The sequence below is a fragment of the Rhinopithecus roxellana genome, chromosome 17, assembly GCF_007565055.1.
Source record: "Rhinopithecus roxellana isolate Shanxi Qingling chromosome 17, ASM756505v1, whole genome shotgun sequence".
Taxonomy (NCBI): Eukaryota; Metazoa; Chordata; class Mammalia; order Primates; family Cercopithecidae; genus Rhinopithecus; species Rhinopithecus roxellana.
This window is the reverse complement of record NC_044565.1, coordinates 21,051,211-21,065,637: the sequence shown is the minus strand read 5'-3', so window position 1 is coordinate 21,065,637 and position 14,427 is coordinate 21,051,211. Positions and strand designations below refer to the sequence as shown.

At 38.9% G+C, this 14,427-nt stretch overlaps 1 protein-coding gene across 2 annotated transcripts in view; it reads left to right on the top strand.

Moving 5' to 3' along the window:
• DNAH6 (dynein axonemal heavy chain 6) overlaps positions 1-14,427 on the top strand; it is a 330,576-nt gene that overhangs the window by 185,481 nt on the left and 130,668 nt on the right. For both annotated transcript variants that reach the window (XM_030920632.1, XM_030920633.1), the window contains 4 exons: positions 3,887-4,033; positions 5,050-5,123; positions 6,991-7,145; positions 12,759-12,990. In XM_030920632.1, the coding sequence (XP_030776492.1) occupies positions 3,887-4,033; positions 5,050-5,123; positions 6,991-7,145; positions 12,759-12,990 (608 nt within the window). The remainder of the gene's footprint in view (positions 1-3,886; positions 4,034-5,049; positions 5,124-6,990; positions 7,146-12,758; positions 12,991-14,427) is intronic.

The following is a 14,427-nucleotide window of genomic DNA, read 5'->3' as shown; positions in this document are numbered from 1 at the left end:
CTCTCAGTAACATTGTATGTATGCAGTTTTCTGTGACTCACCCAGAAATCCCATCACCTGTTCCTGTTCAGGCTGAGTGCTTTACAACTATTTTACATGGCCAACACTGCCTCCCATTTCTCACTCCCTGTTGATTACTTGTCTTTCACTGAAAAAAAATAGAAGCAATTGGACCAGGGCTGCCTCTAAATCTCCCAGACAACCTGCATCTTCCTTCCCTGGGCTGAGCTGCCCCTGCATCTATCAGTGCCAGTGCTCCTTCTAGTACCGAACCCAATACCCTCCTGTCTATTCAAGGATTTTGCTATTGTTCCCACTTCTCTTCTCATCTTCAAAGTTTCCTCTTTTATTGGATCATGCCTAATGGCATAAAAAGCCACTATCATACTTCCCATCTGAAAAAAAAAAAATTTTCTGTAAGTCCCATATCCCCTGATGGTACCCCTCCCATTTCTCTGCTCTTTCTAGAAAGACCTCTTAAAGTATGGTCTCTCCTCCCTGTCTCACTTACTACCTCCAGTTCTCCCTTCAATATATGTCAATCAAAGTGTGATACCCAACACTGCACTCTACCTGAGTCCTGTCTCCATCTGCTCAGATTCACTGGTCAGCTCTCAGTGGCACCTTAACCTCACAGCAGTGTCCACACAACTCACCCCTCCCCACCTTCTCCAGTGGTCCAGGGCAGGCTCTCCTGCGGTCCCCCCTCACTGCCTGCTGTCGCTCAGTCTGTTTTGATAGCTGCTCCTCCTCTTCCCTACCTCAAAATGTTGGGGCCACAGGGCTCGGTCTTCAGATCTACACACATATTCCCTCAGTAATTTTGGTCAATTCTATATCGTCAAATACTGTCTACTCAGAGATGGCACTAGAGTGCCTGCCTCCAGCTCCCACCCCTACTCTAAGAGTCTGACTTGCATATCCACCTTCCTTCTCAGTGTGCGCCCTCAGGCATCCAGCTGGCCTGCTACATTGGCATGTCTAAACGGAACTCTTGCTTTTCCCCTCCACCTTGGCCATACGTACCCCAGCCCCAGAGGAGACTACCATTAGTTGCTCTCGCCAGGAACCTTGAAAACCCCTGTGCAATCTATGAATAATCCTGACAGCTTTATTTTCAGGATATATCCCTAATCTAACCACTCCTCACCACTCCATCCACTACCCCTCGAACCTCCTCTCTAATCTCCTGCTTCCAGTTGTCCATTTACCCTGTTCAAAGGGACCAAGCTCTGCCCTCTGTACAGCAGCCAACCATGGGCCCTGCTGAGACCCTCCTGAGGCTGCTTCCAGCACCTGCCTGTGTTGAGTCTCTGAGTGATCTGGATCCGGGTTCCCTCTCCCTTTCATTGCCTACCACTTTCCTCCTTGCTACTGCCACCTCCTTGCCATTCCTGAAATCGGGCCTGCCTGGGGACCTCTGTATGTCACTTGCAATGCTCTGACACCAGATATGCACATGGCTCACTTTCCCTGCTCAAAGTCACCTCCTCAGCAAAACTTTCCCGTGTCCCTTCATAGCTCCTATTACCTGTAATCATATCACACATATTTCTCTGCATATATGTGTGTTTATGTATCTGTCTCTCCCATTAGGACGTCAGCTCCCCAAGGGCTGTATGCTTAGTTCACCACTGTATCCCAGTGCCTAACTGGGCCTGGCACTGAATGAATGAATGTCTAGACGAATAAACAAATCTCCCCTGATTTTGTATACAAGGACACTAACTCTTAGTTGCTCCATGATCTGCTTCATTCCTTGACTCCCCATCCAGTGCCCTTTGTTCTACACCACTCTTAATTTTTTTTTTTTTTTTTTTTTTTTTTTTTGAGATAGAATTTCACTCTTGTTGCCCAGGCTGGAGTGCAGTGGCGCGATCTCGGCTCACTGCAACCTCCACCTCCTGGGTTCAAACGATTCTCCAGCCTTAGCCTCCCAAGAAGCTTGAATTACAGGTGCACACCACCATGCCCAGCTAATTTTTGTATTTTTAGTAAAGACGGGGTTTTGCCATGTTGGTCAGGCTGATTTTGAACTACTGACCTCAGGTGATCCACCGCCTCGGCCTCCCAAAGTGCTGAGATTACAGGCGTGAGCCACTGTGCCCAGCCAATATTTTTTTTTCTCTAAAAAGATTCTAACTAACATTTATAAGTTTGTTTTCAATATCTGCAAAGTAGCCAAAGTAGAAGCTGCGGAGTGCTTTCCTGTGAAGCAATGACTGGCCTCTTTGAAAGCTAGTTCTCCTTCCCGTCTTCATCACAATCTAAGTCATTACCTGTTGTGCATTAACAACTCTGGGAATGAACTAAGAGATGCTGGCCCATGGCAGGAGCTTAGGCATTAAGAACCCTGCAAACCCCTCCTGCTCCTCTCTAATGCACAGTTCTCACACAGGTTCCTGATCTTCCCAACTCCCAATTTGAAAGCTCTGTCACTCTTTTCTTTTTCTTCCTCCTTCAAGAGCCTGAAGGACTCTCAAAGCTGGCACACCATCCTTGCCACAGGATGACAAAATAATTTGTTTTCCTCTTCCTCCACTGAAATCATGCCCTCTTATAAGCAGTTTAGTCCTGCTATTCATGAACTCAATTTTCCTAGAAAACATTAGACTATGACTTCGTTTCTTTCATGAACTGCTTCAGACTCACTCACTGATCCTCAGACATTGTCTAATCTTGTCATTTATTTATTATCCTTCCCCATTGCCTTTCTATTCCTATTTTTAAGATAATTTTTGAGCTTCAAAATTCAGGATCCACTTTACTTCTGAAATGACACATCCTAAAATACACAGGAAATTCCAATGTTGAATCTCTTTCTCCTTGGTTCCACATTTCATCAAAAGTCCTAGAAATTTCCTTATTTCTACAAATATTAACTGAAAATAATTAAAACTTCAAGCATTTGGGAGGGGGGAGGGATAGTATTAGGAGATATACCTAATGTAAATGATGAGTTCATGGGTGCAGCACACCAACATGGCACATGTATACATATGTAACAAACCTGCATGTTGTGCACATGTACCCTAGAACATAAAGTATAATTAAAAAAAAAAAACTTCAAGCATTTCAAGAAACATATATGTCAAACACACACACAAACACAAATGTGAGATGCAAAAAACAGGTAGCATCATTATCTACAGAAATACCCTAGTATTCCAAAGCAACATGAGCAGTACCTACCATGCTGTGTGGTACCCACTCTCTGCTGCGTGTGTCCACATGCACAGTAGACACTCTCCCTGCCCCCGTCTACAGTGTCAGGAGCCCCATATTGGTGGTCTCTGTGGAGAAGTACCATTTCCAGGAATTCCTGTACATTGTTGCTTTGATTGTAACTTGAAATTATTAGAACTGTGTTTGCAATAACAATTTACACTAATGAAATCAGTCCTCAGAATAATCTTAGTAGAAGCCGGAAGGGCCAGGGGCATTTGGTGAGGACTGACATTGGGAAAGAGAGAGAAATGGGAGTTTCAAAAACAGTATAAGCCTTGGGAGGAGGAAAGTTGCAAGATAAGTAAATACATATACTTCAGTCTATTTTAAAGTAAGGTGAGGCCCTTCAGTTAGCATACTGCAGCTCATGTAACAATGGGATCCACTTGCTTACATGGTGGAGTCTGACCACTTCACATGCTCAGTTAAAGAAACATCACAAAACAGGGACAGAAATGTCTTTGTCAAATAATGTGTCCCAATGTTGTTATCGATAAATGAAGTCACTATTCGTATATGTGTATATCCACCGGGGAAGCAGTCATTTTTGGCAATGTGAGGGTGAAGTTGTACTTAAGGATTTCCTAATTAAACTATTACTGGAGATTCTACAAATGTAGAATTTTTCTTTTTTTTTTTTTCTTTTCTTAAAAAACAGGTATCCTTCAATGTGATCCAGGAACAATAAGAGGAGAAATTCAGATCTTTAGACTCTTTTGCCATGAATGCCAAAGAGTCTTCCACGATCGCTTGATTAATAATGAAGATAAGCAATATTTCCATGTTATTCTGACAGAAATGGCCAGTAAATATGAATCTTTACCTATTCTTTTTTTTTACTCGAGTAGAAAAGCAATTTGGTTTCCACAAAGAACAATTAACACAAAAAGAATTTTCATAATTTATGAGTAAAAGTTATTTTCTTTGAAGGTTCAAATATATATTAAAATATATGAAATATTATGCAATATGATAAAATAATTTTATTAAAATTCAGGAAGGGTCAGCCGGGCGTGGTGGCTCATGCCTATAATCCCAGCACTTTGGGTGGCTGGATACATGGATCCCTTGGGCTCAGGAGTTCGAGACCAGCCTGGGCAACAAGGCAAGACCCCATCTCTACTAAAAATACCAAAATAAATAAATAAATTCAGGAAGTGTTAGTATTTTAATTTATTATGAAGTTTAAAGTAGAGGAGAGAAAGTAGGAGAAAGAGCATTTTGTCTGATAAGAAGCCAGGATAGGCCGGGCACAGTGGTCATGCCTGTAATCCCAGCACTTTGGGAGGCCAAGGCGGGCAGATCACAAAGTCAGGAGTTCAAGACCAGTCTGGCCAACATAGTGAAACCCCGTCTCTACTAAAAATACAAAAAATTAGCCAGATGTGGTGGTGTGCACCTATAATCCCAGCTACTCAGGAGACTGAGGCAAGAGAATCATGTGAACCCAGGAGGCAGAGGTTGCAGTGAGCTGAGATTGCATCATTGCACTCCAGCCCGGGTGACAGTGCAAGACTCCGTCTCAAAATAAAACAAAAGCCAGGATAATTTTAAAATACTTCTTATTTCTTAAATAAGTATCCAATATTCATTATTTAGCAAGTGTTTTAAATTATTTGTTAAGTATTCTTAATCTTAAACTTGGGAGATTATCAGCTAAACTAAAGCGGCATGGAGTTAACACAGCATTCTCTCAGTTTTTATATATATTAATTAAGTCTTCTAAGTAAAGTAGCAGCTGTTATTCTGTATGTTTTATCACTAAAATATTCCATTCAAGATTATCATTATATTAAAAACTTGGTTTTGTTCTTTAAATAGACAAACATTTTGGAATTGCAATTGACCTGGAATATTTTTTGAATAAGCCCATCATATTTGGAGATTTCATTAAGGTAAGTATGTTAAACTGACTTGACCTCATTTGAAAATTATAAAGCATTATTTTCCAATTCAAATTTATATTCTATAAAAACTTCACATGTGTGAAGAGTTAAGATCTACGCCAGATGTCAGCAAACTATGTCCCATGAGCCAAATCTGCCTGCCACCTATTTTTGTAAACAAAATTCTTTGGAACATAGCCACAGCCATTTATATATATATATTTTTTTATATGATTGCTTTTGCTCTACAACAGCAGAGTGCAGTAGTAGTGATAAAGACCATATGACCTGCAAAGCCTAAAATATGTACTATCTGGCCCTTTGCAGAAAAAGTTTGCTGACTCCTGGTCTAATTACATTCATTTTGGTAACAGTTTGAATCAGAGAGCTATCAGGTATTCAGTTTGGAAGGAAGCAGAGAGGTCTAGTCTCTTAACTCAGGACTTCCCCCTTATTGTACTCTACGTAGTGAAGCTACTTAGTTAAGAGAATTGTTCTCTTCATTTAAGAGTAACTCTAATTAGTAGCAATTTGTTTATATATTTAACTTCCTTTTATTCCCTTATGAGTTCCTCAAGCCCATCTCTGCAATACTTTCTGTCTAATTTTTACCCTCTGGACCTAATTTTACCCTCTGGTAAATTTTACCCTCTTGACCTGCCTAGAATAAATCTGCTATCTCACTGTCCTGCCTACACTGGCAGATAGCCATGTTGTTTTACTAAGGTGCCTCTTGTTCGAGTAAAACATTCCCAGTGTCTCCAAGAGGGCAGAGACCATGTCTGGTTTTGTTCATCTTAAGTTCCCAGGTTCCTGCACAGAGGTACGTAGCAGGCTCTCAATCAATGCTGGTTCAACACATGAAGGAACTCATCATTATATTATATGTATGCAATACCTCACCACTCTGGTAACTCCACTCTAGATAAGTATTACCACTGACAAATAAAAAAGATAAACTATGTATTTTTGTAAAGTATATATTTATGTGTATTATTAAAAGTATGTCCAAAGTTTGTTTTCGAAGATTCTTTTCCTGTGTGTTTCTAGTTGATTGTATTATCAGATGAGGGACTAAACAGAAAAGGAACAGCTAGACTCTTCTTGCATTGCTTGTGTGTGTTTTAGTAAAACAGTCCAGGAGAAAGTGCCCCTGGGGCAGTTGCCACATACGATAGAGAAGGGACATCATCAATAGATTAAAACAAGGACTCGACTCCCTGCAGTTTACACCTGAATTTAATTTTCAACAATTTAGGTAACCCTAGATGGCTGCTATTTAAAAACTACAAATAGTTCTGGCATGATTTTTTATAATAATAGCAGTCTGCTATGCATAGTTTTTAACCAGTTAGCTTTTCCAATGTCAATAACCTAACAACAAAAAAATGAAACTAGGTCTGGCACAGTGGCTCACACCTGTATCCCAGCACTTCTGGAGGCAGAAGCGGGTGGATTATTTGAGGTCAGGAGCTCAAGATCAGCCTGGCCAACACAGTGAAACCCCGTCTATAATAAAAATACAAAATAAGCTGGGAGTGGTGGTGGGCATCTGTAATCCCAGCTACTCAGGAGGCTGAGGCAGAAAAATCACTTGAACCTAGGAGGCGAAGGTTGTGGTGAGCTGAGATCACTCCACTGCACTCCAGCCTGGGCAACAGAGAGAGACTCCGTCTTAAAAAAAAAAAAAAAAATGAAATCGGAATGTAGCATTGTGAGAAATACCAAAACCCTGTTTCTGAGCTCCTATGTAAATTTTATTGCAAAGACCTTCAAAATTCCAGTGTAGCTCTTGAAGAAGTTAAATGAAATGGATTTTCCAGGTTATGTGTCTATCAGAATTAATCCAACTTGGTTCTTCTCACATAAATTATAGTTTGGAGCAGATAAAGCTGATCGGATTTATGATGACATGCCTGATATACAGAAAATTGCAAATGTTCTACAGGACTATCTTGATGATTATAATCTCACAAATCCCAAAGAAGTAAAGTTGGTGTTCTTCCAGGATGCTATAGAACATGTTTCAAGGTATAGTGCTATAAGGCGCCCAATAATGCATTGATTTAATATTTTTTGTATTAAAGGGTAAAAAAATAAGTTGTATAAACTCTTTAAACAGATTGCTAGATGGTCAGAGGTCTTTTATTAATTCTCACCATAACTTAAGAGTTATTGTTTAAAATATTTTAAATATTTGTGGAATGAGCTTTCTATGGAATCCCCAGAGTCATTATTTTTGCTAAATATTAATTGATGGTTTTTGTTTGTTTTTATCTGTTCTGTCTTGTTACAAAAAGGATGTGGGGTTGTTTACAGAGATACACGTACAGTATAACAAGGCTAATTCCATGCATGCCTAAAGAAGAGGAACTTCAAAATTATAGCAAAACAGGTTCAATCCAGGATCAGAGATTTCACCTGCTTGCGAGTCTGACTCTTACCCACTGCAAGTGTCCTGTGGGGGACACCCTTGACACATTCATAAGCATCCAGCCTAAATATCTGCAGTCCTTGGGGCACACTTTCTGAAGTGGCTCCTGTTCTGTTTGACAGTCCTAATGCTAAAATGGTCTTTCCAGGATAAGCCAACATCTGCCTCCTGTGCTTCTGGTATCCATCCCATCCTGTGAAGCAGTCATGATTAAGTCACTCAGTGTGGGTATGAAACCATGATATGGAGCATCTCATTTACTTGGTACAACACTCTCTCTGTAGCTTAGGATCATAATCTCTTTACAAGTAAGGCTCAGAGAATGTCCCAGTGCTCTGTTGCTACATAATAAGCCACTCCTATCCTTAGCTGATTCATTTTATCATCTCTCAATTTTCCCAGCTATTCTCTCTGAGCATCTCTCTTGCAGTTGCAATCAGACCGTCGCTGAAGTGCCTGGAGCATCTCCGCCTCCACGTAGTCTCTCCACTTGTCTCTCAGCATGGCAGCATCAGGGTGTCTAGGTTTCTCAACATGGTGGCTCAGGGCTCCAAAAGCAAGTACCCCAAGACAGAGAGTGAGGCAGAAGCCAAACAACCTTTTTGACATAGTCTTGGAAGTCACATAGCATCATTTCTACTGTGCTCTTCTAGTCGGTGCAGTCATACAGGCCCACTCAAGGTCATAAGAAGAGGACAGAGACCCTATCTCTTCATGGAATCAAAGAGCAAGTAGGACCAGAGGCATTATTGCAGCCACTTTTTGGACAACGCAATGTGCCACAAAGAGATTAGGTAAATGGTCCAAAGTCCTCTAGTCAGTGAGTGGCAGGTGGGGATCACAGCCAGTGCTTCGGCTCTAACTCCACCGCAGGTACCCCTACCCAAAATGGGCTCACTTTTTTCATAACAGCCCTCCAAATATTTGAAGACCATTCCCATATTCTTCTTAGCTTTATCTTCTCCAGGCAAGATTATCCCACATCTTTCTTATTGCCTGTTAGAGATTATTTCCAGTCTTCACATCTGAGCACTTTATAATTTTTCAATGTTCGACTTAAAATGCAGCATCCAGATTTGATACCATATTCTGTGGAATAAATACAGTAAAATACAGTGAGAGTAGGATTTCCCATGGTCTATTGCTGTAGCAAGATTTTCATGGCTTTGGTTTTTTTCCTGTGTCAACTGCATTTTAGCATTGGTCCTTGTTAATACTGACAGTTAAATCCCTAAGATTTTTTTCACATAAACCATAAGCAAATAAAGTCTTCACCTGTTGCATATTTCATCTCTTTAGCCCTAATTCAAGATTTGTGTTTGTCACAGCTTAAGTGTTATAACATAGGTCGTTTGTCATTGGCTTGTCCAGATGCCACTTGCTTCCCCTCTGTCCCCCAGGTAGCATACCCACATGCTATCCCCTAACAACTTTTATTCCCATCGCTCAGGCAGGCCCTAAGCCTACAAGGAAAAAAATAATGGAAGCATTTTGGTCTGAGAAACTTCCTGGAGAATAGACCAGACCATAGGCAAAGTTGGCTTAATTCTATTTATAATCTTTCTTATTTTGTGAAAGAGAATTACCAGGCCCCTCAAGGTTTGCTTAAAATATTATAGCAGGAAATTAAAAACCATTTGTAGAATGGTGAAGATTTGGTTTTCAGATGCACAAAGGACTGCCATGTAAATAATGATGTAGACTGTCCTCTTTTATTCAAGAGAGGATCAGTAAGGAATCAGAGAAAACATATTTCTGCTTGTAAGAGCGTTCAAACACCTAATGCTGATTGGCAATGGAAAGGACTTTGTTGTGAAAGTGAGTTATGGATTAATTACTAAATACTCAGTAATTTAGCACATACTACATTTCCATTTGTTGGTGACATTTTAGTTTTTGGCTTTTTAACACGAGGTAAGTAAAAGTCTTCTAACTCAGGGGGGAAATTTTTGCTTCAGAGCTTGTACATTCAAAGAGCAAATGCACCAGGCAGTTTCTACCCATTGTGTGCCCCAAAGTTGTCACCACGCTCCAAGGATAGTAGAACAAATCTATTAGTATTTAAGCCACTAATTAGGGGAACCATCTCTTGCCTGCTACGTGAGAGAAAATGTAACTTACCTACTAAATTAGAGAATTCTTACTAGGGGAAGTTTTCAATCCATTTATAAGTAAATTGCCAGAAAAAAAGATAATACTACAAAGCAGAACGGACAAGTAATTTGTTTCCAGTAGTTTCTGATAGAAATAATCAAACTACTATTAATAATAATGTACATGAAATAAGGAAAGAGTGACATATAAAGTGCAAGATTTTTATCATATTCAACATTTCATCAACTGTAGGACACTTGTGCATTATGGGAAAAATAAGAAAACATTATTATCTATTCATTCTTCCCTCAATTTTTTACTCGCCTGGGCAGCTGAAGGGAAATAAGCAAACAGACATCTGATGTGTCTCTCAGTAGATATGTACTGTGGCAGACACATAGCAATCACAGTGGTGCCTATGGGTCTTCGTTATCCTAGTAGAGGAGTTGGCCAAAAGTTCTGGGGAAGAGGTTGACAAACTGCTTTGGTAAAGGGCCAGATAGAAAATATTTCAGGCTCTGCAGATCATACTGCAGCTACTCAACCCTGCTGTCATAATGCATAAGCAGCCACAGACAGCAAGTGAATGAATGAGCTTGGCTATGTTTCAACAAACTTTACTTATAGACACTAATATTTGAATTTCAAAGGATTTTCACATATCATGAAATATTACTCCTTTTTTAATAATTTAAGTTCTAGGGTACATGTGCACAACGTGCAGGTTTGTTACATATGCATACATGTGCCATGTTGGTGTGCTGCACCCATTAACTCGTCATTTACGTTAGGTATATCTCCTAATGCTATCCCTCCCCCCTCCCCCAACCCCACGACAGGCCCAGGTATCTGATGTTCCCCACCCTGTGTCCAAGTGTTCTCATTGTTCAGTTCCCACGTATGAGTGAGAACATGAGGTGTTTACTCTTTAAAAGTTGTTTTCAACCATTAAAAAAAAAATCTAAAAACCATTCTTAGCTCATGGGTCATTTAAAAAACCACATGGTTAAGGGGCAAGATTTGGCCTGCAGGCCATAGTTTGCTGACCCTGGTTTTAGACAAAGCCGTCTTACCTAGTCACTCAAGGTATGGAAAAAGTGGACCTGTCTGAGGAGCAGGAGAGGGTGTACAGGTGGAGGAAACAAATTTCAGTTTGATTCTTATTTCAGAAGATCCTAAATAATGACTGGGAGTCTGTGCCTTGTCCTGGAGGAAGACTTTTTAAATAAGTCCTCGTAGACTCCCTGTTCTATTCTTACACTACATAGCTCCTATCTCGTGCCACCAAAGATGACGTGTACAGTAACTAACTGTTACAGTCTCTAGAAATTGGTTACTTGAACGTAGAATTGATGGAGCACCCACCAAATGCTATGCACTGTTCTCACAGAGAAATGGACAGTATCCACGCCCCCATGATGGAGCTTATATGTGGGAAAGAGTTAGCAATGGTTTTCTCTCATGAGTTACAGTGACCATGTGATGTTTTCATAATCAAAAAATAATAAAGTCACTATAATTTTAAAATATTTGGACATTGTTTTCTTCAATTATCAGCAATATAAATAATCTACATAGATTAGATAGATAGATAGATAGATAGATAGATAGATAGATAGATAGATAGATAGATAGATAATTTGCCAGAATAAGGAAGGGGAAGAAGAGGAAAAATCATTAAACCTGCTTTTACATTTCTCCCATGATTTCTAGATTTTAGACAATGGTAATGATAAGTTTTAAATTATGTTTATATTTTGTGTCTTCCTAAGAAGAATTTATTGACATTATCACCCCCTTTTCTATCATCTTAACAACAATGTATAGAATTGATTCTCATACATACTGGTCACCTTTATACTGATATCCCTTCCCCCTTCCCAGGTTTTTAAATTTCATTCATACTTCTGTATATCTTCAAGGAATCTTTTAGGGAGGCTCTGCAGATTATTTACTCTCTGAGCCATAACATGGTATTTTTCTCCCTCTAACCACTGTCTTGTAAAATGTCATCTTGTCGAATAGATGCCTGAAGCCAGCCTAAAATTATTTGTTCCTTTGGGGATAATCCATTATTCTGCATTAGATAATCATAAACTTTTCAGTTATGTTTAAAACATAGATTTCTACTATAAAATTTCTACATGTAAATTACTTATAGATCTCCTAGGAAATATTTAGTGTTTTGTCTCTCCTCTAGTTTTCTGTCTTGATCTTTGGGGCTGTGGGTTCAGCCCCAGTAGTTTATTCTATCATATCAGTCACCATTGCCTCAATTCTATTCCTCCTTCTCATTCCTGTAATTTCTATGATGTGGCCTCTGGGATTCCATTTGTTTCTCCTAGATTTGCCCTCCTTATCTTCCATTTTCTCTCCCATTATTTTAAGATTGCTATCTTTTTTCTGAGTTCTGGGTATATCCTGGAGTTTGACCTCTACTTTTCCTGTTCAACTCTCCACGGTATTCTATTTGTGAGACTCATCACCTTTCACTCAGGTTTTCAGTTTAGTGGATTTTCCATCTCTACTCAACTTTTCCTAAATTTGCAAGGGGAGGGTTTACTCCTTTCTGAGTGCTCTCTCTCTAGTATCATCATTGCAGTGCTTTTCAAAATTCATGTTAACATGAATCAGAAACTTTCTAAAATTTTGTTGGTATCCTGCAGTAAATCCATTTCAAGGTGTTCTGTTGATCTCTCCTTCTGCACTATGGTGTCTTTTTCTAGGTTTAGTGATTTTTTTCTGCTTGCTCATTCTTATAAATGGAAACCTGGGCTTGCCAATTGACAATATAAGTTGTGGCCTAGATCGAGTAGGGTCTCCAACAAAGTCCTTCAGACTTCAGGGAAAAGAGATTTTACTTTATTGTAAATTTGTACGACTAGGGCCGAGACCGAACAGCCTGTTAGGAATGAGGGAAAGGATGGAAAAGAGAAAAGCCAAGCAGTGCTGTTCACCAAACCCTGGCCTCAGATGCAGCCTGCTCTTCCCTTGCAGCATCCTGCCCCGGGAGGAGACTCCACTGGCTACCAGCCTTCAGTTCTGGGGCAGGCTCTCCGAGCAGGAGCCATGTCTGTGAACTTGAAATAAACCTTTCTCTGCTCTGATGTTTGCAGGATTGCTCGGATGATACGTCAAGAAAGAGGCAATGCCCTGCTTGTCGGAGTAGGAGGCACAGGAAAGCAGTCACTCACGAGACTTGCAGCTCATATATGCGGTTACAAATGTTTACAGATTGAACTCAGCCAGGGGTATAATTATGATAGTTTTCATGAAGACCTGAGGAAGTTGTACAAAATGGCTGGTGTAGAAGACAAGAATATGGTTTTCCTTTTCACCGACACCCAGGTGTGTGTTTAAATAGCCCATGGGTAAGAACAGGAAATGTATGGGTGTTACAATCGGGTGTGTGCTTTGAACAGTTTGTAGGATGAAGTTCAAGGGATTGCTCCCTTTGATAACACATTTCCCGCAGCTTGTAAAAGACTTTTATAATGCATTTTTATTTATTTTACCAAATATTGTTTCCCTTCTTTAAATTCTTAGTAATTAAATTTGATCAAAGGTCAAGGAAGTAAGTTTTTAACTTTTCTTTGAGGGATACGGCAAAGATAACAGAAGGTAATAAACTGTATAAAAGTGCATATAAGAAAATAATTTACCAAAAATTCAATTAGGGAAACATGCCTTTACTTACAGAAAGGAAAAACGAAGGGCTATCTTCTGGGTTAAATTACCTTTAAAATTGAAGTAGGATTACATCTATATCTATGACAGCTAATTTAACTGATCTCGAATTAGTTCTATAGCAGAGGACTTTCTACATTGATTATTCCTGGATATTTTCTCTTTAGAGAAAATAAATCTGTCTAGAAATTAGCCAAGGAATAAAAACGTGATAGAGTCGATGCATACCTTTTTAAAAAAAAATATTGTAAGCAGAATTAAATACAACCAAATAATTGGAAAACTATTTTTAATATCTATGACATACAATGAGTTTGTATCCTATTATAAAAATACTTATTACAAATGAAAAAGGAAAAGTCAAGCACATCTATAGAAGAAATAGAAAAAATGTGGTAGAATGTGAATACACAGTTCCAGAAAACAAAGGGCTTTAAACACCTGAAGAAATTGTCAACCTCACCATTAATGAAGGGAATTATAATAAATAAAAATGTCAGTGACTTGGCCTTGCAAGTTGATAAAGGTTAAAAATTATAATATACAGTGTTGGCAGAGGTGTGGGAATAATAGGCCTGTTTATTCTTCACTGGGAGATTATAAATTAGCAAAATCTTTCTGGAAAGTAGTTGGCAATATGTAGGTAAAGCCTTTACATTTATTTTACATTATAATCAAAGCTACATACAGTTGCACTTATGAGAATATCTACTGTAACGTTTTTAAATAATAACCTGAGAGAGTATTAATGTCCACTGAGAGAAAGTCATATACATAATATCTGATATAACCATATACTAGAGCACTATGTAAAAACTTTAAAATTATAGAAACATACAAATTTTAATGTATATCTAGACATGTATGCCCCATGTACAAAGAGAAAACATTTGAATCATGGGATTGTGAGTGATTTTTATTTTCTTAGTTTTGCTTATCTGTAGTTTCTGATTATCCTAAAATTAAGATATTTCTGATAGTGTTTTTAACATTGCTTTAAAAAATCAAACAAGTTATGTAAAAAGTCTCCAAGTATTAAAGCTCCAAAGATCAAATCATATTGTGTTGCTTCTCTTTAGACAAAAAGTTATTGCATTC